Source organism: Natator depressus, chromosome 25, assembly GCF_965152275.1.
Source record: "Natator depressus isolate rNatDep1 chromosome 25, rNatDep2.hap1, whole genome shotgun sequence".
NCBI classification, from domain to species: domain Eukaryota; kingdom Metazoa; phylum Chordata; order Testudines; family Cheloniidae; genus Natator; species Natator depressus.
The window spans coordinates 16,366,420-16,388,420 of NC_134258.1; the positions used below are offsets into that span (position 1 = coordinate 16,366,420).

Below are 22,001 nucleotides of genomic sequence, written 5' to 3' on the forward strand. Positions count from 1 at the left end.
AGCAGGGATTTTCTCTCTTCCTGTCTCATACAGCACTAAACACACTGTATAACGCTTCAGTGGTAGTAATGCTCAACTGCCAGTTAAGCCCCATGTTTTCATGAAACCCTTAAAGCTATGGCTTTGTGGGGGAGAAGAAAAAGTATTGTAAAATTTCATTTTCATTGAGTTCGTTATATAAGGACAGATATGAATTTCAGGGTTTAACCCCTATTGTGGCATATGATGGTACTCTATTTGTCGATCAAGAACATAGCTTTCACCAGTCTGGCTTTACAGCAGACTTTTTTCAAGAATGCTATAAAATATTGGGCTGGGCCAGCCCATTATATGAGTATTTGTTACATGCCACCATATGAGCAATTTGAGTGATTCTCAAAAGTACAGTACATTAATAGACTGAACAAGATTAAATATTTTAATTTAACATTTAATCTATGCCACCACTGTTGAATATACACAATATTATCTAACCCTAATATCAAGCTGTCTGTGGTTTGGATCCTAGGTTCTTTCCCATAGTACTATGCTGACAGTTGACCAGTGTGGCCACCCTAGCTAACAGACCCTAGATTTGAACTCTGGGCACTGATGTGCATTCTCTGTCTTTTGCTCTGGAATTTGCTTTCCTTGTTGGTCTGACACTTGGGACACAGTACAAGTCTACTCATTCAGGATTTTACCCGGAGGAGTGGAAACTGGGTGGTTTTGTCTTTATGCTTGCCATTCTCACCTTATTTAACGTATGGTGAACGTACCTTGTGCTTAAACTGGTCACATCTTTATGTATGAAAATAGGTATGTACTATCATGTGTGTTCACTTGAAATCAAGCACTTCAGCTGGCAACATGCTCTGACAGTGTGTGTTGAACTTAGTTTTATGTAAGAGGAAGATTGTAACAGCTCCTTCAACTTCCAGGTGGTAGGCTGGAGGAGTATCCTTTTCCCTCTTATTGCACACAGGCAGCTCCCTAAGCCAGGAGATGTGGTGGCCATTTTGGGCTCAGTTCTTCTTGTAATTATACAATATAACATGTTTTAAATGTGGCATTATTTGAGAACTAAAATGTATGCACGAAAATTTAAATAACTTTCTCTTCCTTGTTGCAGATCCATAACATGGTGGCAGTGCTGGAAGTGATCTCCAGCTTGGAGAAATATCCCATAACCAAAGAGGCACTTGAGGTATGTCACCTTACATGTAAAATCCACACATGCTTATGTATGAAAACAGATCGCCTCTGTACAATATCTTTTGAATTCCCTTTAATGTATTCCAGCTCTTCCACAAAAACATAGATAAACAACAAAAGATTACAAATTTAAGGCAAAGATATAGTAATTAGTCCCCCACTCCTTCCTCTGGCACCTCAGTACATGACTGAATGAGTTGTCTTGTTGGAATCATATACCAGCAGAAGAGTAACTACGTTGGTGTATGGGGCAATCCAATTTCTGTTCACATAAGGGACCAGAGCAATCCCTACTTGCCACTGGTTAATTCCTTGTCTGATTCAGCCAGTATCACTTCTGTATCTTATGACTGGTCACTTTCTTCTTCTTCTTGCTCAAATTCTAATTCTCTTTGATAACCTACCATGAATAACATCACTTTATATAGCCATAAAATTAGTTTGAAATATGCCCAATTCAGTGCCAATCCTTGATTGGCTGTGAGGTTAGTTCCCCCTGTGAGAATACTATATAGCTAAAGAATGCTGACTCATACACATTGGGTAATTCATTGTTCAATTCACTTTTCACTCTTATGTGCCGTATGCCCTCTGTGAGATTTGGTATACAAAAGGGATCACTGAGAGAACCACCAGATTATGACTTCCAATACCTCTGCTGGTGGGACAGCAACTGCATAAGCTGGTCCTCTTTGGACTCTTTTAAATCCATAAAGCTAAAGAGGATTTTTTTGCACCTAGATGTTTAAAATATTTAATTTAAATTTAAAGCTTTGGAATTCAAACTTCTGTTGGTGAAAGAGACAACTTTTGAGCTATGCAGAGCTCTTCTTCAGGTCACCAGTTGCTGTCGATGAATGCACTTAAACTGGCAGTGTCATGCCTCTGAAAAACATAACTGACTTGTATTCAAAAGGGATCCAATTACATTCCTCATTGGGAATCTTTTACTTTCTAGGACAGCACAGCACTGCTCTGCCAATGCCAGTCATAATCATGATTCATTTCCAATTGGCTCAGGTTGAAATGTATCCACTTTTATCAGTTTCAAACCTATCATGTCCCATCCCCTCTAATATGCAAAAGGAGTTAGTGCTTCACTTCACAGACTGCACTTTCTTTGGTCTAATGTTATATGCCAATATTCCTTACCTGTAATCTGATTTCTGGGGCAGTTGCCTAATGTTTTCAAATGAATGTTTTGGGTATAACCACAAAACAAAGAAGGGCCCAGATATTTCCCTTGCAAACTGAGGGAAGTCATGTTTAGGCACCCCAAGAATTTTATTTAAATTGGCCCCATAAATCCTTCCCACAGCACTTGGGGAAAATTCCATCTGACTCTGGAGGGTGGAGTAGGATGTGACAATAAGCCAAGAGTGATTATCAGCTCTATGGTCTGTGATTTCTTGTCCCTCTTTCTACATGCCTGTGGTGGTGAACACATACCTTGTCTGGTTGGGGGTTGTGCACACCTTTCCCCAGAACTTGAGCATGCTCCTTGGTCACCTGCAAGAGGTTCCTATTGAGTGAGGGACTCCTTCCCCACCACCCTCCCCAGATGGCTCCCATGGCACTTCAGCCAGCGGAGAAAGAGAAGAGATAAATAATCAAACTTACAGTAGGTTTCCTAAATGGTGGAGCATGGGGTCAGCTGAATCAATCCCTTCCAAAAAGACTAATGGCATAATATCTTATTTAGCTCCTACATTCTTTGTGAATTTTTGGTGTGATATTTGGCAGAACGGTATGCATTGACAAGTGAAAATGCATCTTACAATTTGACTTGCGTGCTATCTGTTCAGAATTAAATTTTTGTAAAACAACTCTTCTCACTTTTTATAGGAAACAAGATTAGGAAAACTCATCAATGATGTAAGAAAGAAGACATCCAATGAGGAACTTGCCAAACGTGCCAAGAAATTGCTACGGAATTGGCAAAAACTGATAGAACCTGTAACCCAGAATGAATCCATTCCAAGAGGATTACCGAATCCACCTGGATCAGCAAATGGTGGTGCACACAACTGTAAACCAGAAGTGCCACCTGCTGTAGTAACTGGATCAAAGCCCATCAATGAATTGAAAAGCAGGAATGATATCCAAAAGCTAAACTCCCCGAAAACAGAAAAACTGGGAAATCGGAAAAGGAAAGGCGAACATAGGGATGGGCATCAGGGCCCCCCTCCTTCTAAAGTTTCCAAAGGTAGTCATGAAGTATTACAAAACTCTTCTCCTCCACCAACTAATGGGATTGCGGGGAGCCCTGAAAGTTTCCCCAGTCCTGTAGATGTAAACCTGCACCCAGGGCCTGAAAGCAGCAGGACAGAACATAGTGAAAATGACAAACACAGTAAGATCCCAGTAAATGCTGTAAAACCTCACACCAGTTCTCCAGGACTTGTAAAACCTTCAAGCACTTCCTCATTATTAAAGACTGCAGTGCTTCAGCAGCATGATAAATTGGAAGAAACCACAGGACAGCACCAACCTAAGAGTCCCCGCTGTTCCTCGTTTAATCCTGGGAATATTAGGCATGACACATTTGCTCGACAGCATATCACATACTCACCAAAGGGTTCAATACCTAGTCCATCTCAAAGGTCCCAGTTCTTAGATACTGCACAGGTGCCATCACCACCACCCCCTTCCTTGATGCAACCATCAACACCTCCAATGCCAGCAAAAAGACTGGAGGTTTCTCAGCAATCAGGAACTGAGGTATCTCAACATTGGCAGGAGCAGGCATCTTCTGAAAGCCAGCACAGGCACACAGCAGGGACACTTCAGCACACATCTCCTAGCTGCAAAACTAACTTGCATCCTGGGGAATCTCTGACGCCACATGTTGGCTTTTCACCGGACACTTCAAAAATGGACAGTGATGATGCTGCTTCAGGTTCAGATAGTAAGAAGAAGAAAAGGTACAGACCCAGAGACCACACAGTCAATTTGGATGGGCAGGTTGTAGAAGGGGGTGTGAAACCTGTGAGATTAAAAGAACGAAAACTCACGTTTGATCCCATGACCGGACAGATAAAACCTTTAACACAAAAAGATTCTTTGCAGGCAGAAATCCCTGCAGTCGCTGAACAGCACAGGACAGAAACAGACAAGCAGGAGCAAAAACCCAACCTGCAAAGTCCTTTTGAACAAACGAACTGGAAAGAGTTATCCAGAAATGAAATAATTCAGTCGTATTTAAACAGACAAAGTAGCTTGCTGTCTTCATCAGGAGTACAAACCCCAGGAGCTCACTACTTCATGTCTGAATATTTAAAGCAGGAGGAAAGCACTAGAAGAGAAGCTAGAAAGACTCATGTTCTAGCTCCTAACAGCAAACCCACAGACTTGCCTGGGGTCACAAGAGAGGTCACAAGCGATGACCTCAACAGAATACGTGAACATCACTGGCCAGGCGTGAATGGCTGTTATGATACACAGGGTAACTGGTATAATTGGACGCAGTGCATATCTTTAGATCCACATGGGGATGATGGTAGATTGAACATCCTGCCTTATGTCTGCCTAGACTGAGTACAGTTTTGCTAAAATGCTCTCACATCAGCAGTTAGAAAAAATGGCAGACACTATGCCACTTAACATGGAGAGAGCCTCCTGTCCTGGACAAACAGGGCCAACGAGCAGAGGGTCTGAAGGAGCTGGTTGTTTACAGCTCTTTCCTTTAAATTCTCCTTTTGTGAAATGCTGCTACCAGTTTACTAACAAAATTGCAAAGGAAGGCATTCGAAGGTTGATAATTTGAGTTCAAAACTCTATAGCAAGCCAGCTATAAAAAAGTGTTAGTCCCCAAGAAGTGAAGATGATTTCCAGCACTTTGTGAATGCCGGAATCTTATTACAGGCAGGTACAGATAAAATTGTAGAAATTACCTTAACAAAATATGCATCTATTTATTTGACTTGATTTGAGTTTATTTGGCAGTGAGATGTCCGAGACAATGTGCAAAAAATCTAGTTTTTATTTGCATCAGATCTTTGAACATGATTGTGTTCTTTTCAAATTATGTGGTGCAAAGATTGGGTTTTAAACAGCAGGTGTTGCACTGCAGGTTGGCGATCTGGCTTCAGCTCAACATTCCATAGGCATCCACATACTTTAGTCTGGTTTCAGTTAAAATCCAGTCTCTCAGAAATGCTGCAAAAACTAGGTTTTTTTTTTAAATTTTTTTCTTTAATTTTTTTCTTCCACCACCAGCCAAATCATTTTTCTCCTTTTCCCTTCCTGCAAACCTCTAGAAAAATTCACCTTTTCTAGAATCCAAAAGGAATGAGGGTGCTACAAGTTTGTAACTGTACTGTGAGGGGAAAAAGGAAGCCTGTTTATATGCTGGAAATATACTTGTTACCATTCCTTTAGATATTGTTTGCCTTATGGATATCCATCATAAACGCAATTTGCAAAAACAAAGAGCCTTAGTGAATGTACAGTAATTAGACTTCTGTGTTCTTGGGATGCAGAAGGGAGCAACTTTGCTATTTGGTCCTTTAAGTGGACACATTGTGATATAAATGTGGAAATAAAAAAATTTGCACAAAAAAGTTTGTGAATTATTTATATTTAAACTGGTTACTTTCAAAGTTTGGTCAGTTCAGAAAAGCCAAGTTGAAGCTAAGTACATATTGCCAGCAGTGTGATTAAAACTGCATCCTGTTAGTTTACTTTCTAAACCAGTTAAAGGTGGTTAGTCATATAAGATGTACTGTCTAGCTTTTCTTAGTCTTCCAAGTGTGCTGGCAATATTTACTAATATATACTGGATAATTTTAACTATGGTTAAATCCAGGGAGAATGTGCTTGGTTCGGAGAGAGTCCTCCAAGTTACTTCTACTATACCTCACAAGTTGAGCTAATTGTTCAGCTTTCTCTTCAGTCCACTTTTGTATGCAGTAATAATAATAATTGTAAAATGTCTCACCTCTGATCAGTCTGATTCGTAATATTTTTATATTCAATATAGGCAAAATACTTGCAGCTCCTGTTAATATATTAGCAATTGGAACAATTTACTTTTACAGCATCTGGTATTGGGCTTTTGGCCTGCTGGTGCTTTAAAAAAAAGAATCTGGATTACTGCCACTGCAGTAACATTAGATACATCAACAATCCTGCTTCCACTGAGGTCCTAGTAAAAGTCCCACTGATTTTAGTGAGAGCAGGATCAGGCTCTTAATTTTCAAACAAAATCTACTTTCTATAATGGATGTTATTCACCAGGTCAGCACTGGCTTGTTCCATGGAGTACAATGAGAAAAGCTTTTAAAATCTAATCTTTCCCATTCAGACTGAATGCTTCTGTGATTTGCCTGGCTTGTGAAATATTGAAACCTGCTGTATATGGGTATTTCAAAATCTCCTCAGTGCCTAGTTGTTCCCTTTTCTCCAGGACTTCAGAATTAGAAAGGCTTCTCAGCTGGAAAAACCAGTCACCATAAAAATGTTTCCAAGTATATTTTCAGTTTACTTCCATTTTTTACCCTTCTGCAGTGATAAAGACTACCCAAGCTGTTTGGAGCTGGGGAAGGTAGTATCACCTTATGTCTTGGAATGGGTGGGGAAGATGCTTGACATTTATTTATTTAGAAAACTTACACACTAAACCCCACCCACCCACCCCAGGGAGTCTGTTCGCTTCCCCTTTCCCTGAAAGACCTTGGTCATTAACCTGCCCATCTTAGGGCCTTTGAATTTAGGGTTACTTTCAGAAGGGAACGGTTGGACTCTGATCCACCACATAATTTTTGGCCACTGTTTTATTTCCTGTTTACTCCATTTCTTCTTAAATTCTGGCTGCACTACAGGGGTCTGTAGAGGAATATAATACTCTAAATTGTCACTGGTATTTGCAAGCAACTTGCCACAGTGCCCAGAGGCTGACTAACCACTGTGATGATCTTAATTTCATCTATTTTGTAGGGGAGGAGTCTAAAGTATCAGACCCAGCTCTTGTCCACAGCCCTACAAACTGATCAGACATTCCACTGATTACTGTGTGCTTTAAATCTCTTGTGTGACTAGATTTCATGGTTCTAAACTAGGTCGTCAACCAAGTTGGAAGTAATCCAGGGTCAGAAATAGGTTCAAAGACATTTATATTTCAGCATGGTCTATTAGTGTAAACGGTGATGTTCTATCAGCTCCAGCAAATGTTGAAGATGTTTACAAGGTGGTCTTGTTAATTTTGTAAACCAGTTCAAATGAAGTTTACCTTGTACATGTTTACCTTTGTGTATTTTCATATTTTTGCATGGACTGTTTCTTGGCCAGTTGCTTGTACCTTAGGTGCTTTCCAAAATGCACTGTCCTTGCCCTAACACTTACAATCTAACAAGTGTAGAACAGACATCTCCTTCCACTGTGGCATTGAAAGGCTCCCATGTGTGAATCTAGGTTCTGATATGGCCCCATTCCAGTATCGGTGCCTGTATATTAGGTGTGCTGAGATGGTTTTATATAAATTCCTTTATTTTTCAAAGGATGCATAGAAGAAATAAGCAGTACAAACAGTTGATATTTACCTATCCGGGAACCATTCAATGTGTCTCGCATTCTATATTTTAGTTAGCCTTAGTTTACTACGAACACTTTACATGATGCTGCTCAAACACTCAACAATAATTTCTCTTAAATGGTTGCAGATTTTTAACAAGCGTAAAGAAGCATTTTATCAGTATTGGTGGTAACAGAGTAGAAACTCCCATCCCTAGGAGGAAGACTGTATGGAAACAGTGGCCTTAACAAGCTATCTGTTGCTTCATTGTAAAAGTTATGTGATGTGTTAGAGAGGAGGTTCTCAGCAGGCTATTATTAGTATCCTTTTGTGTTCAATGCACTTAAGGAAAAAGCCAGACACAACACTTACTCTTGCTAGCAAATGATTTACTAATGCTACTACCTCAAACTTTTCAGGAATGTTATCCCACCTGAGTAGGTGTGTTAATCTTGCCCATGACTACCAGAGTCAATACAAATCTAATTTTTTAAAAAAACTTTCTCCCTTCACTTATGAAGGGAGCCCCTCATGAAAATAATTATGCATTGTACCAAAGCAATTACATCTATAACTATCCTTATCTATAAGTTTAAGCACTACTGAAACACTTATTGTTAAAATTGGTGACCAAGAGTGGCTAGCATGGAGGACTGACTATCTTTATGCTGTCTTTGCTCCCTGGTCCAAATCTGGTGTGCATGAATTTTGAGTGAACACCCATGCGATGCTAACTATGAAATTAGTTGGTCTTATTCTAGCACACTTTTAAACAAGTGTCCCAGTTGGCATCTTTACTGACAGTATAGGTGGAAGGCAGATTATCTGAATTAGTAATAGTGTAAGTTACCTGTATTGTCCTGCAGATGATCCCTCCAATTCATGAATGAATTGTGTAGGTGAGGAAAGTGCTTCCTGTGGTGGTTTGTGGAGTTCATTTTCCAGGACTCTGGGTTGCAATGTCTTTCATTAGTACTAAATTCAGTGCTCATTTAAATGTGGGGTGGGTAGGTGGATGGACAGTTAGCAATTTTCCCCTGAATTTTAAAATTAGTGAGAGGGGAAGAGGGAGGTGGGGGTGTGTCACATCAAAAAACACGTTTGGAAATGTAGGAGTTTGACAAGAAATCACAAGATGTGAAATGAGGTCTTGATTTTTTTCCATTTGCAGGGAAGGAAACAGTGGTGTATACAGTGAGCTGCCCTCACCTCACTCTGTGAGCAGCTGAAGCCTGAAGGAGGGGGATACCTCATTTGTTTACCACAGATTGCAAGTGGAAAAATTCTGTCACCAAGAAAGTGATGCCCTGGGAGTCCTGGACTAAGGCCTTCAGTCCCACACAGCTAACACCTCCGATACAGAGGAGGTCCCAGAGCTCCTGTCCATCTATTCCCTGAGAAAAAAATTACAAAACTGAAAAAAAAACTAGTCAGCTTTATTGTTCTGTACCCTTTTTACTTCACGTAAACAAGTTCATGTGCTTTTACCTAAGTGAAGTACTTTCTTTTGTAACTATGCTATCTTAAGGGGAAAAGGTGCCTTTTGTGCTCCCTACCCCTCACCCTATTGGTTTTATGTGCTAGTATCTAGGAGCCCTAGTCATATACTAGGTCCTGTACACAGATCAAAAACACGCACCTTCCCTCTAAAGTGTTTAGAACTAACAGCTGCCTGGAACCAGAGGGGAGTACAGAGAAACAACAGCACTGGTAGACCACATCAGAGACTCTAATCTCTGCATCCCCTCTATGTGACCATTGTCAAGTGGCAAAATATACATATGTGTACCTTACTACAATGGTGTTAGGACACACATGATTGGTGGCAGACATGGGGCAGTTCAGAGTAAAGAGTGCAATTTGGTAATTTTTATTGGTGGGGACGAGATCTGCCTCTTGGCTAAATGCTTTTCCAAGCCTTCCTGATATTTATTAATGATATGCATTAGATAGTAGAGAGCACATCTCCAGTGTATGGTTATTAGCATTTGTTTTTTAGGCCAGTCACAAAAATAATGCAAAAAAGTTCTATGTCACCATTATTAAATGCAGGCAAGCAGACTCCCATGACAACCTCTATAAATGAACTGACCCTGACTAACGAATCCATCAAATGCATGCTACTGTAGACTGCTTCTGAGTTTAATATTCCTGTAACAATTCATGAGTAAGTTAGGTCTGTGGAAGTTCTACCTCGGTTAATTCTATGGAGTAGCTGGCAACAGTTAGTTCTTAAAGTCACTTCCCTCTTCTGAAATTGTACCACCATCCTCCCTCGCCCTTAATTATTTTACAGCTGGTGTGTGCTCATGGTGACGTAACAGCTGGTTTCAGGGGGGAATCTGCCAGAACTACGGCGCTGTGTTTAAGTTGCACTCGCCGTGTTTGAACGATTAGAGAAGAAAAGGTCGGTCAGGGAGTTTGAGCAGTAGTTGCTGCATGCCTGGACGGCTCTGCTGCTCTTGCGTTTCTACGTGTGAGAGGCTGCTGGCGAGAGGTGAGGCAGGAGCTCAGGAGCTGAAATCGAAGCCAGGTTTCCCCTCCGCTTAGCACCAACCGCCACTTTGTGTGGGGGGCGGGGGGCGCTGCAGGAGCCCTGAAGCCACCTTGTAAACCCTGTATTTGACGGAAAGCAGTTCAAGCCCGGGGTGTGGCAGCCCCGCCCCTAGTTCCCCCGCCTCTGTCCACCTGCCTGAACCAGAGCCCTGCCCGCAGAGAGGCCAGGAGGGGGAGGCAATGGCCTCCATGGGACCCGCTTCGGGCGGGGAGGGACAAGCAGTCCCGCGGGGAGAGGTGTGTCCAAGACATTACCGCCCTCCTCGTCTCTCAGCCGGGACGAGCCCTGCGCTGCGGGGCCTCCCCCCGGGCCGGGGCCTCCCCCCCCGGGCCGCTCCCTCGCCCGTTACCTCGGCGTTCGTGCTGCCTCCCGCCAAGGGCGCCGCGCGCCGCCTCTTCGAGCCTCGCGTCGCCCCACGACGCTGGCGGGGCGGGGCCGCTCTGCCCCGCCGCCCGGGCACGGGCCCCACCGGGCGTAGCGGGGGTAGAGGCCTGTGGCCCACCCCAGCCCCGGGCTTCGGCCCCGCCAGGACACGAGGCTCTCCGCAAACCCGGAATGCCGGGGCCCGTTCCGGCGCTCGCTGCCCGGACGGAGGCGGAGCCAGGCGAGCGGAAGTGACGCCACGTGCAAAGCCCCGACTCGAGCCTTGTGGCATGGCGGGGAGGGCCCCCCAGGAAGCGACGCGCTGGCGGCGCTGACGTTGCGCCGCGGTCTGTCGGGACCCGTAGGTAGCGATGGCGGCCGCGCTGGCGGCTCCGGGCGGCGGCGGCTCCGGCTCCGCGGCGGCGGGCGCGGCTCGCGGACCGGCGCTGCGGGAGGGCGCCCGGGTGTCCGCGCTCTGCCTGGCCTGGTACGGGCTGAGCGCGGGCGGGAACGTGGTGAACAAGCTGCTGCTGGGCGGCTTCCCGCGGCCAGTCACCGTCTCGCTCTTCCACATCCTGGGGCTCTGCGGCCTCCTGCCGCCGCTGCTGCGCGCCTGGCGCGTCCCTCCGGCCGGGCCCGCGCAGCTGCCGCCCCGCGCCTACCCCCGCTACATCCTGCCGCTCGCCTTCGGCAAGTACTTCGCCTCCGTGTCGGCGCACGTCTCGCTCTGGCGGGTGCCGGTGTCCTACGCGCACACAGGTGAGGGGTGCCCGGCGCCGGCGAGAGCTCAGCCCTTCCGTGCAGCCGCCGCAGAGCCTAGTTCAGCCGTCCCCAGGGAGCCCCCTGCGTTATTCCGGGCCTGCCCGGGCCGCGGCGCCTTTGGTGGGGAGGGGTGCCGTTTCTCTGACCTGTCCTTGGCTCAGCCTCGTTGCTTCCCTTCGCTCGAAACTGAGTTACCCCTGCCCTGGTTCCTGTAGAGTCTTTCCCAGCTCATGTACTAGTAACGTTTGCCCCTTGTGGCCTATTATATTCCTCAGAAACAAGGAGTCCGGTGGCACCTTAAAGAGGTTTTTACCCGCGAAAGCTTATGCTCAAATACATCTGTTAGTCTTTAAGGTGCCACCGGACTCCTTGTTGTTTTTGTGGATACAGACTAACACGGCTGCCCCCTGATATTATATTCCTGCCACTCCCCTTTTTGAGCTACCCATCCTATTTACTATTTTCTATAGACTCTTAATCTGGTTCTTTGTGTCAGCCTGAGCTATGGACTCCCCACCCCTCTAAATGTATGATCAATGTTAGGCTCAGCCACATTCTAAACAAATGATGTTTTAAAGGAAAAACATAACACTTTGAGTTTCTAACAGTTTTGTGAAACTTCCACTTGACAAAAGTTAAGGAGTACTTGTGGCACCTTCGTTGATGATCTTAATCTTTGTTTTATTTTCATAATCTCAGTTGTGACATTAACTCTTCCTCAGTGCTAGGGTTTGGATATGTCTTTTTCCAGACTTCTGTGTACTTTCCCCATTCATGCTTTTCTGTTGGGAATAGTTTGACTTTAGTACCCTTATTTAAACTTCCCTTCTGCTTTCAGTAAAGGCAACAATGCCAATATGGGTGGTTCTGCTGTCAAGAATTATAATGAAAGAAAAACAGACTACAAAGGTAAGGAAATTACTGGTGATTCCTCATCTTCCTTTCCATTGCTAATCCATGTTGAATTTAATGACAGGGACTGAAAAATTCACTCACATGGGGCAAGTGGAAATCTTTCCCAAGCAAGTACTGTAAGATTTCAGAGAGTAAGCATTCATTTTACAGATATAAGCTTCTAGTCCTTATAATTGTAAAGAAATCCTTCCAAATATGAAGAGCGAGCTTATTCTGTGCTATCTGGAGCCAGACTCCTCCCATGTATGTGGCAGAGTTTAATTTTCTCAAGCTGCAACAAGGTGAAAGCGGAAACTCAGGATCTTGTTGTCCCTCTAAAAATGTGCATGAATGTTGTTGACTTGAAAGTTCCTAGAAGATGCATGCTGCTGTCATCTGCTTCCTCTTCCAGGTGTATTTATCACTGATCCCTATAATCAGTGGTGTACTGCTGGCTACAGTCACTGAACTCTCTTTTGATATGTGGGGACTCATCAGTGCTCTTGCTGCTACACTCTGTTTCTCGCTTCAGAACATCTTCTCCAAAAAGGTAATAGTTCTGTTGTTCGTTCTGCTGGATGGAACTCTTAAATATGTGGCATCACCTTTCGGATGGCAGGAATGTACTGCCCAGTATAGAACTGGGTTTGTATTCTTATATGGTGCTTTGTGCATCTGTTATATGTCCAGCAATAGTTCACAAAGCCTTGGAAGTTAGCTGTTATGTTGAGTGAAGAAAGTTGGCCATGACCCAGAGTTTATCCTTGGCTTTGTTCCATGCCATGGAATCTTTAGCTTCCATCAGCAATGATTGAGAGGACTTCATGTCTAACAACATATTTGAAGGATGGCACCTTTACCGAGCCAGCCCCTCTCTCCAGACTGAAGTGCCATTACTCCAAGTCCTGCAGTGGAACTACAATCCAAATTTAAAACATGTAAATCAACTTGTGAACAAAAGTCAGACTTCTTAATACCAAACAGAATATTTAGCACTTATTAGTATGTGACTGATGCCCTTATATAGAATAAAGACTTGGCTGTTGACCCTTCCAGCATTCAAGTCAACTAGGCAGTACGTCACTGCCTTCAGGTAGGCTGCTAGTTATCTTTAATCACATGGTACAAAGTGAGTTGTAGGTTCTGTGAAAGATAAGTGTTGTAGTTGTTTGATCAAACACTACATCAATGAGTCAAATGTTTGGAATTGTACTTGCTGAAACAATTCCCCATCCTTCGAGTGAGGATGGTCAATACTTGGAGAGAGGGTGATTTCTGATGTCTTTATCAGGTGTTGAGAGATTCCAGAATACATCATCTTCGGCTGCTAAACATACTCGGATGTCATGCTGTGTTCTTCATGATCCCAACATGGGTTTTGGTGGATCTTTCTTCCTTTCTAGTAGAAAATGACTTGGTAAGTCTTTGGCAAGCTTCAAGGTAGGGTAATTGCTTGGACATCTCTCCTGCTTTTTAAAGATTTACCGATATCTAAGGCAAGAGGTATTGTAATTGCCACCATGTGCCACTAAACAGTGGTGAAAAAGCAGGCTCTGAGGTTATGGTAAGGGCTCATTACAGAGTCACTAGGCAAAACAAAATTTGCCTGGTATGTGGCACTAGCACCTTGAGGCAAGAGCACTGAAGAGCAGATTTTGATGAGCCTAAAACGTAGGTTGTGAGGTTGCCTGCTGAAATGGACAAAACAGTTAATTTGAGAGGGGAGATAGTGGTGTGCCACTGCCTTTTTACTCAGCCCTCCCTACCAAAATGCCAGTAACAAGTGACTTGTTTGAGAAGCTATTGTGAATTGCATCCTTTTCTCCTTATGAAGTTCTCTATTTCTTCTCTGAAACTGAAGATTTTTTTACTTTGTTTTTTCCATAGAGTACAGTGTCCCACTGGTCCTGGACTTTAATGCTGCTCATAATCAGTGGATTTTGTAACTTTGCCCAGAATGTCATCGCCTTCAGTATTCTTAACTTAATCAGCCCATTAAGTTACTCTGTTGCAAATGCCACAAAAAGGATCATGGTCATTACAGTTTCTCTTATAATGCTTCGAAATCCAGTCACCAGCACCAACGTTCTTGGGATGCTAACTGCAATCTTAGGGGTATTTTTGTATAACAAGGTAAGTCTCTATTGTGAAACCTACGCCAGTCAGCCGTTACTCTCTACTGACTGTAAATAGCCTTTGTAAAATGAGTTGTCCATAAGCAGACCAAAACAGGTAATTGTGTAACAAAAAAAATCCCAAACAAAAATCATAAATGGCCAAGTTGTCAGGCTCAGGGGAGATCAAGAAATGAATGGGCCTTGGTTAATGAGCTCACCCTGGACCTTGGGTGGATTGAGACACATCGACGTTGGAAGTGGGGAGCAGTGCGTAAGGGGAAACTTGCTTTGCTGCTCCTAACTGTGACATTTGTGGCATCAGTGGACTTATCTCCAGAGTTGTAAATTATAACATCTTTCACCACCACTTAAATTCATTCTTACAAATGTTTACAGTGCTGCTCTTGCTCCTTTTCAGCTTCTACAAGCACACACATACGTGTGCCAATAACTTGTTTGTTTGGGGGTTCTGGTGAACGTAAGAAAAGATTTCTTGTGATCACTGTTCTAACCTAGATTGACTTCGTGTTTCGCTAGTGGCTCAAGGCTTTTGAGCAAAATCAGGACTCTTGTTAACTAGGAATGATGATGGCGGAAGATTTGCATTAGGAGTAATTGTGGATTTAAAACATTAGTGAGCACAGCCTCTAAGGCAGTGGTTCTCAACCTGTTTACCATTGTGGGCCGCATATATGGCCCACAACATGTTATGTGGGCCGCATCCAATACTACCTGTATGGCCCTGAGGATGTCACATGGGCCGCAGCTCTGTGCTGACTGGGCCGCAAGTTGAGAACCACTGCAGTCTAATGTGACTAGTTTCTGTGTGGGACATGTGTCTGCTCTTTGCTCACTGTTGTCTGAGAGAACTAGTTAGTTAATTAATTCTTTGTTCCACAGACAAAATATGATGCAAATCAGGAAGCAAAGAAGCAGCTACTTCCAGTTACAACTGGAGACCTTATGAATATGGAACATCACTGGAACACTCCTGAAAAGTCTCAGAATGGACTCATGGCATTCGCACAACATGGAGATTATCAGTATGGCCGAGCCAATGTCTTGACAGATCACTTCCAGTATAACAGGCAAAACTATCCAACGACATACAACTTAAACAGATATGATATATAGGATTCTGATAAGCAGGTATAGACTGTAACACAGTTTCCCCAGAATTATCAGAAACTTCTGGCATGCCCTTGAATGTAAAGCTGTAGATTGTATAGGTTCTTCAGAGGGGAAGATGCATGTGTATCAAAAGTGGTATAGACTTCTCAGCCAAGCAGGTCTCTAAACATGAAGCAATTGGATCAGACACTGGAAAGGAGTGTACAGTATAATTCTTGTACAGAGATTCTGGTGAAATGCAAGTGTAAAACTCCAGCGTAAATATTTGCTATCATATGTTTTCAGAGCCTGCCAACTGACTGCTGTTTTGGCAGTAAAAATGTAGCCAGTATTTCCTTTCCATGCTAACAACTTGACCTTTAACTTGTGTTTTAATTTTATTTTTAATGCTACATAGCTCATTACTTTCCAAATGAAATTGATGGAACTTTTGGAGAAAGTGAAACTGTGTATGCTCCTAATTGGTGTTAGCAGGGCTTGTCAGTTGGAGGAGAGTTGATTTGTGTGTCTAAAAGCAGATGTGTAGATTTGAATTTCAGTTGCACAGGTTTAAAACTTCATGTTGATATTAAGTACCTGTTGTAGAGATTTCACATTCTTTGATTAATGAAGTTGTGTAACTGTTTCAGTAGTTACTCTTTATCTGACAACAGAAAACGCCTTGCCAAATAAAAATTAGTATTTGGAACAAGGCTGTTTTCCTGTGACTTCTCTGCACTTGTTTTTGTAAACCTAGCTTGTTGCCATGCTCAGTTGGGAGACGCTTACGGATTATGTTTTTTCTTTCTCAGTCTTTTAATTGGGAGAATTATACTCCATCATATGACTTATGTTTCATGAATGTGAATTTGGATGTATCACATCCCTTCTGATTGTCTACAAAAATCTATTTTTTGGCCCCCAATTATATTTTATATGTTTCTCTTCCACAATAGTTCTAGTAGCACTAAATATGTTCTGCCTAACTTGTATGTTCAGATGAGTTATGGAAGTTAACGTTTATACTCTTCTTTCCTCCTGTAGTGCCCCTGGCTTGAATAATGAATTATTATGAGAAATTGTTCTTGAGTCAAGAGTGAATATGTAAAATTGTGAAGAATGTGTATTGAATTTTCTGTTTTGCACTTTTTGCATAAATGAGGGTGCTTTGACAAAACATGAAGTTTTGTTAATGAGTTATGTCAGAAATTGTGTGTGAGAGATAAAAGTGAAGCCATATGAGCTTTGGTGTATAGAAAACTATTTTTGGCAAAGAAGATGATCTTCAGGCCTTGTCTCTTGGAGGAGGAGCCCATCATATAGTGGACTGAGATTCTGGCAGGAGAAGTGCTGGGCACATTCTTGCTGATGGGTCATTAAACAAACACCAGTGACTGACATTAGTAGTGGTGGATACTATACAAAATACTCCGTCCCCATGTGTTCTTTTCATGAAAGATGATTGCCTTTTAGAATCAAGATAATTTTGTGGCTTTCTTCTGGATTAATTATTTACATACCTTTTTTTTTTCCTGTAAGTGCAAAGCTAAATCTATTTCTAGTCTGCTAGATGCTTGTAGAAATTCCCAGTGTAATAGTTTTGTTGATGTGTCTCAAAGGAGATAATGGTGCACCTGAATCTCTGGAGGCTGGGCCAAATTCAGTCATGGTGTATAAGCAGAACTCCACTGATGTCAGTGGAGGTGAGTGTTCATGCTAGTAGGAAATTTGCACTTGGATGTTTAGTCTGGAAAACTCATGGTTCAGAAATCATTCTGGAGACCCTTCCCACACAACTGTTAAATCAGAACTGCTTTCATAGACTCTGGGGCTTCATTTCTTTACAACTGTTATTTCATATTAACGTGCAAAAGGAAAAAATACAGCCAGTGGAAAGACTGACATAATGTATTTCTAAGGCACCCTTTTTAATATCTGAGTACCATTGCATAAATGCAGAAGGAAGGATGATCTTGTGGTTTAATACTCTGGACTGGGACTCTGGTTCAGTTCCTGGTTCTGCTGTAAACTTCCCATGTGCACTTGGACAAATCACTTAGCCTGAAATTTTCAGAGGAGGTTAAGGGAGTTAGATGCCAAATTCAGTTACTTTCAATGGGAGCTGAGTGTGTAACTCCTATAAACCTGTCTGAAAATCTCAGCCTTGATTTTTGTGCCTCAGTTCCCTATCTGTAAAATGGAGATAATTCTTCCATACCTCATAGGGGTGCTGTTCTGGGTTACTGCAGTGATGGAGGCCATAAAAAGGCATAACAATCCCTCTGATCTGTGCTTTTCTAGTGTGCCTACCACCACAATATCTTGGTACCATGTGAATCATCCCTTCAGGGAAGAGGAACACAGCCACCTTCTCCTTTTTTCCTAAGTAGATGCTTGCTTAATCATATTTAGGTGCCTTTTTTTCTAGTGATTGCAACCTAGTCTGTTTCACAACTCCTTCCTCAGAAGGCTTGTATTGCACCCTCCTAAACTAGCAGGACTTGGGCTCAGTCTCAGCTGTGAGGGTTGTAATCACAAGTGAGGGCCCCTTCTGAGAATGCCTTGTCCCTGTTTCTCAAGTTCTGATCTGGACTGTGGCAGCCTCAGTGTCCCCCATGAACACAACTGCTGTAATGCGGAGCAGTGCAATGCAATAGGGGGTGAGAGCTAGGCCATCGTCCACTTAGGGCTCTGAAGATAACTTTGTAGGCTTTTCTCCTACAAAGGAGAAAAAGAGGCTACATGACCTATGGTCATGCTTTGCTAGTTCAAGCTGTATAGTCAGTGGGAATTACTTTGTACAATAGAATCTTTAGGTGAATCATACTACAATAAATGATTTCCTTGAATACCTGAACCAAAGTTCCAATGCAATTACTGCCTACATTCAGGTAAAGGAAGTTTCTGATATTGTTGGAACTTGTAATCTTACTAGACATTGCGAGATTTTGTTTCGTGAGGTGAAACATTTGTCTAGTTTTAACATGGTTTGTAAATTAATGGCTTATTTAACTGTACATAAGTCTGTAGAAAATATGAAAACACAGGAATAAAAAGGGTATATCTAGATAATCATGTATAATGACTCTGCTATTAAATAAGTGAAGAAAATACTTTACTCTTTTTTTGCTTTCAGTACATTTTGAGGGAGTGCCATAAATCAGTAATAATATTAGCCAATTGGGGGACCAGATTAATTTCTTGCAATATTTTATTGTGTGTAATATGTTGGTTTCAGATATTTACATAGAATAAAAGAAAGCTGGGGCTCTGTAATTAGTGTCTACGATTCAGACATCAGCTACTGGAGCTTTTTTAAATTGTCAGAGTTCCACAGCCTATCTGTAGTGTACATTACATTGACACAAGACTGAGGAATCCTATCCACCCAAAAGTACTGGGTATTAGTAAAAATAAGCATGCGCAAAGAAACCAGGCACTTCTTTCAGCTACCCCTTCCGTGGGTTTTTGCATTGAGAGAGTCCATCAAATAACTTGGTGCTGCTCGAAGATCTTGTGAAAACCTTTCCCTTATGGACCAAATGATGACTAGCGGTGTCCTTATTTCAGTCAATGAAACATTCAGGTGTCTTATGCAGTTACCTGAAATAGCTAAACACTGATGAATTATATTCTGAGACAGTTCAATATATTAGGAGTGCAAGGCTCTTATGAAAATGACTTTAGTAACTTCAGGTCAACACTAAGAGAGTTGCTGGTCAGAAAAGGTCCCATCCTTCAGTAATGTCCTAACCCACCTCTCTATTGTCTTCAATGTAGCAGTAGAATTTTCTGCTATAAAGCTGTTTGTATTGCCCTTAGCCATGTTATAACCTGAGAGTTTAAAAAAAACAACAACAAAAAACCTAGGTTAACTTGGTCCTGCTAAGAGCAGTTTAAGGTAAATGATTAATTGTGATCTTATTTACATACAAATATTTATATGTAAATATTTAAGAGCAGCTGTATGGGTGGCACATAAAAACCTCCCCCATTCTGTGTTTTTTAACATGTTGATACATTTTGGATGAATTTATTGTGTGTTTAGTGTTTTTACCTCTCACAGGATAAAATCTGATGCTTATGGAATCTGGCACTTAAAACTGTAGAGAAGAGTGTGAATTGCTGTAAAATGTTTGTGGTTCTTATTTCTACTGCATTACTCTGTACCACTCAGTATGTAACTTAGTATGACTGTTTTGTCTGCCCTTAGCAGCGGATTCCCCTCTGCTACTCTGTATATACCGTCATTGGTGGTGTGCTGGTGGTCCATATCAGGTGAAAGACTAAGAAGAGGGAGAAATTGCTCTGGTGGCTTTTGAGTGTTGGGGAATCTGTGGGGATTTATCTGCTATCTAATTGGGTAGGTTAGATGGACTTTTTAGGCCTGCCGTGGAGTTCCTTACTTGAATACCCAGTGGTGGTGGTGGTTGTAGCCCTCTGGGCACCTTGTGATTACCAAGAAGGTTGAGTAGTGTTGCTGCGGATATGGTAGACTGGACAGTGGTTGTAAGGACTTAGAGCACTAGAATCTTGTAGAGTTTGGCAAGTGGAGGTGTGTGGTGGTGGTAGTCTTGATTGAGAAGTTTCTTGCTAGGTGAAGCCACAACTAAAATTCTTAATATGATCCCGCAGTGTTCTGTGGAACACCCAGGAATGCAGAGTGATGGAGAAATGGTGACCAGACTCTTCCTATTGTTTGGTATAAAGTCAGTTTCAGTTGTGCACCATCATATCCAGACATGCTGCAAAAGCTCATTTTCTTGTGAGCTTTTAGGGCGATTGGGGTCTAACAGAGGGTGGGTGGGTCTTGTGATATAGTTGTGTTGGGGGAGTTCACCTTTTTTCTTTTGTGGGAGTGTTTATGAACTGGTATTTTGTGTAACTGGAAATATACTGCTGAAATATATACTGCTGAAACTGTGGGAGGTGTCTGCAACTGTACGTCCCAGACAAAGAGGTAGAAAAAACCTCTTGGATCAAGTCCTCATTAGGTCTTCTAAAACTCTAACTGGTCATTTGTTTTTATAAGTTGAGTTTTTCTTTCCTAATAGTTTAGGCCCCACATTTAGATTTTTATGGTCTTGTTCTGTAGTTCTCATATAAACTATATCCCAAAATGGTTTTGAGAATTACTTAGTGAAGCAGAGGGAGTGAAGAGAGAAGTAAGAGTTGGTGACAAAGGAGAAAAGCTGCTCAACTGAAGTGTGAAGCAACATGGCAAGTCAGTGATAGTTTTTAAAGGGTTTTTCAAAACCCTTTAAAAACTATCAACTTGAATATAAATGTTCGATTTTTTTAAACTTCAGTTTTGGAAGAGAAGTTGGAAACTCAAGTACAAAAGGATTGTGTTAACATATGAGAACCATAAAATGAAACATCAGTCTAATTTTATTGTACAAGATGAAATGCAAAAAGTGAAGTGTAAATGGTGAAAAGCTATATTTTAAATTTTTTAATTAAAAGTAACACAAGGCTTCTTAATTATGGCATGATAGTGTCCCTTTAAAGAATCTGCATTTTCTTTCTCTGTAACAATTATGCTCATACTTAAGTTTAATTAGCTCTGTAGTAGGTTCCTGCATGCCCAGGTTCTTGACATCCTGACATTGTGTAATAAAATTCCTGTGTAGTGTTAAGTGCTGCTGGCGTGGACTGGTGTTAAGTCACAAAAGCTCTCTCTCCCTGCCCCCCTCCACCATGTTCAAATTATAGCATTTCTGTAAGAGGTGAGCCAAGGTCCAAATGCTGTGGTTACATTATCCTAATATGTACGCAAATGAGGTGTTTATTCCTTTGAGGATGTTGAAATGGGAATAGTCCAAAAAGATTTGCAAAGGTTTTGGGACAAGGAGGGGGAGAGGAAACAGACCTGCTCTTATTGCACAGATAAGTATTAACAGCTTGTTCTTAGAGGAATAGGAAGTTTTTCTGATCTGTGGAGCTGGCCTCAACTTGGAAAGACAAGTTCAGGACACTCTCTAAATGGTTAAACTTAGTATCTAAAATCTGAATCCTGTGGTAGAGTTCTTAAATATGTTCCAGTTACTTCATAAACGTGAACTTTTTAGTTGTGCATCCAACAGAATTGGTTCACTTATGTTAATATGGAAAGGTGTATTCCACTCCTGTTCTCTGAACGCTTCTCTTTTTGGAATGCAAACAGAATATTTCCAGGGAAGGAATATTTAATTGTGATATGTATCTCTCTTCCAAATCTAAAGTGAATTTATTTCAAGTTTTATTTTTTATGTACAGTAATTATGAATTTTTAGCTTATGAACTTTAAAGTGGAAAAAAGTGTTGTAATTATACTTTTTAAATATTGAAAATGTAAATAAAGATGAATTCTGCAAAATCAGTTCCTGCCTACTGGTTAGAATTGTGGAGAAGCTGGCTAATTCTTGTCACCCTTGGGCTGTAACAAGATTAGCTAGTCTGCAGTTGGGCTATGGGACAATTTATTTAATGACTAGGGCCCTGCCAAATTCAT

The 22,001-nt window shown here is 41.9% G+C and overlaps 2 protein-coding genes and 1 long non-coding RNA gene across 4 annotated transcripts in view; 2 read left to right on the forward strand and 1 right to left on the reverse strand.

Moving 5' to 3' along the window:
- MED26 (mediator complex subunit 26) overlaps window positions 1-5,641 on the forward strand; it is a 47,439-nt gene extending 41,798 nt beyond the window's left edge. The window contains exons 2-3 of the mRNA XM_074939852.1: window positions 1,112-1,186; window positions 3,040-5,641. Of these exons, the coding sequence (XP_074795953.1) occupies window positions 1,112-1,186; window positions 3,040-4,731 (1,767 nt within the window). The 3' untranslated portion in view covers window positions 4,732-5,641. The remainder of the gene's footprint in view (window positions 1-1,111; window positions 1,187-3,039) is intronic.
- Window positions 1-10,712, reverse strand: part of LOC141978017 (uncharacterized) — a 37,827-nt gene extending 27,115 nt beyond the window's left edge. The window contains exons 1-2 of one of the 2 annotated variants that reach the window (XR_012636317.1): window positions 10,612-10,712; window positions 3,767-4,180 (exon numbers count right to left, since the gene is read on the reverse strand). This is a non-coding gene — a long non-coding RNA (uncharacterized LOC141978017). Of the gene's footprint in view, window positions 1-3,766; window positions 4,181-8,555; window positions 8,655-10,611 lie in introns of both variants that reach the window. The other variant, XR_012636318.1, reaches the window with a different exon arrangement.
- Window positions 10,713-10,996: 284 nt separating this feature from the next.
- SLC35E1 (solute carrier family 35 member E1) lies at window positions 10,997-21,858 on the forward strand. The gene is made up of 6 exons (XM_074939859.1): window positions 10,997-11,384; window positions 12,226-12,296; window positions 12,694-12,831; window positions 13,573-13,698; window positions 14,169-14,414; window positions 15,299-21,858. Exons 1-6 carry the CDS (start codon window positions 10,997-10,999, stop codon window positions 15,530-15,532), a joined length of 1,203 nt encoding a protein of 400 aa, XP_074795960.1. The 3' UTR covers window positions 15,533-21,858.
- Window positions 21,859-22,001: the final 143 nt, after the last annotated feature.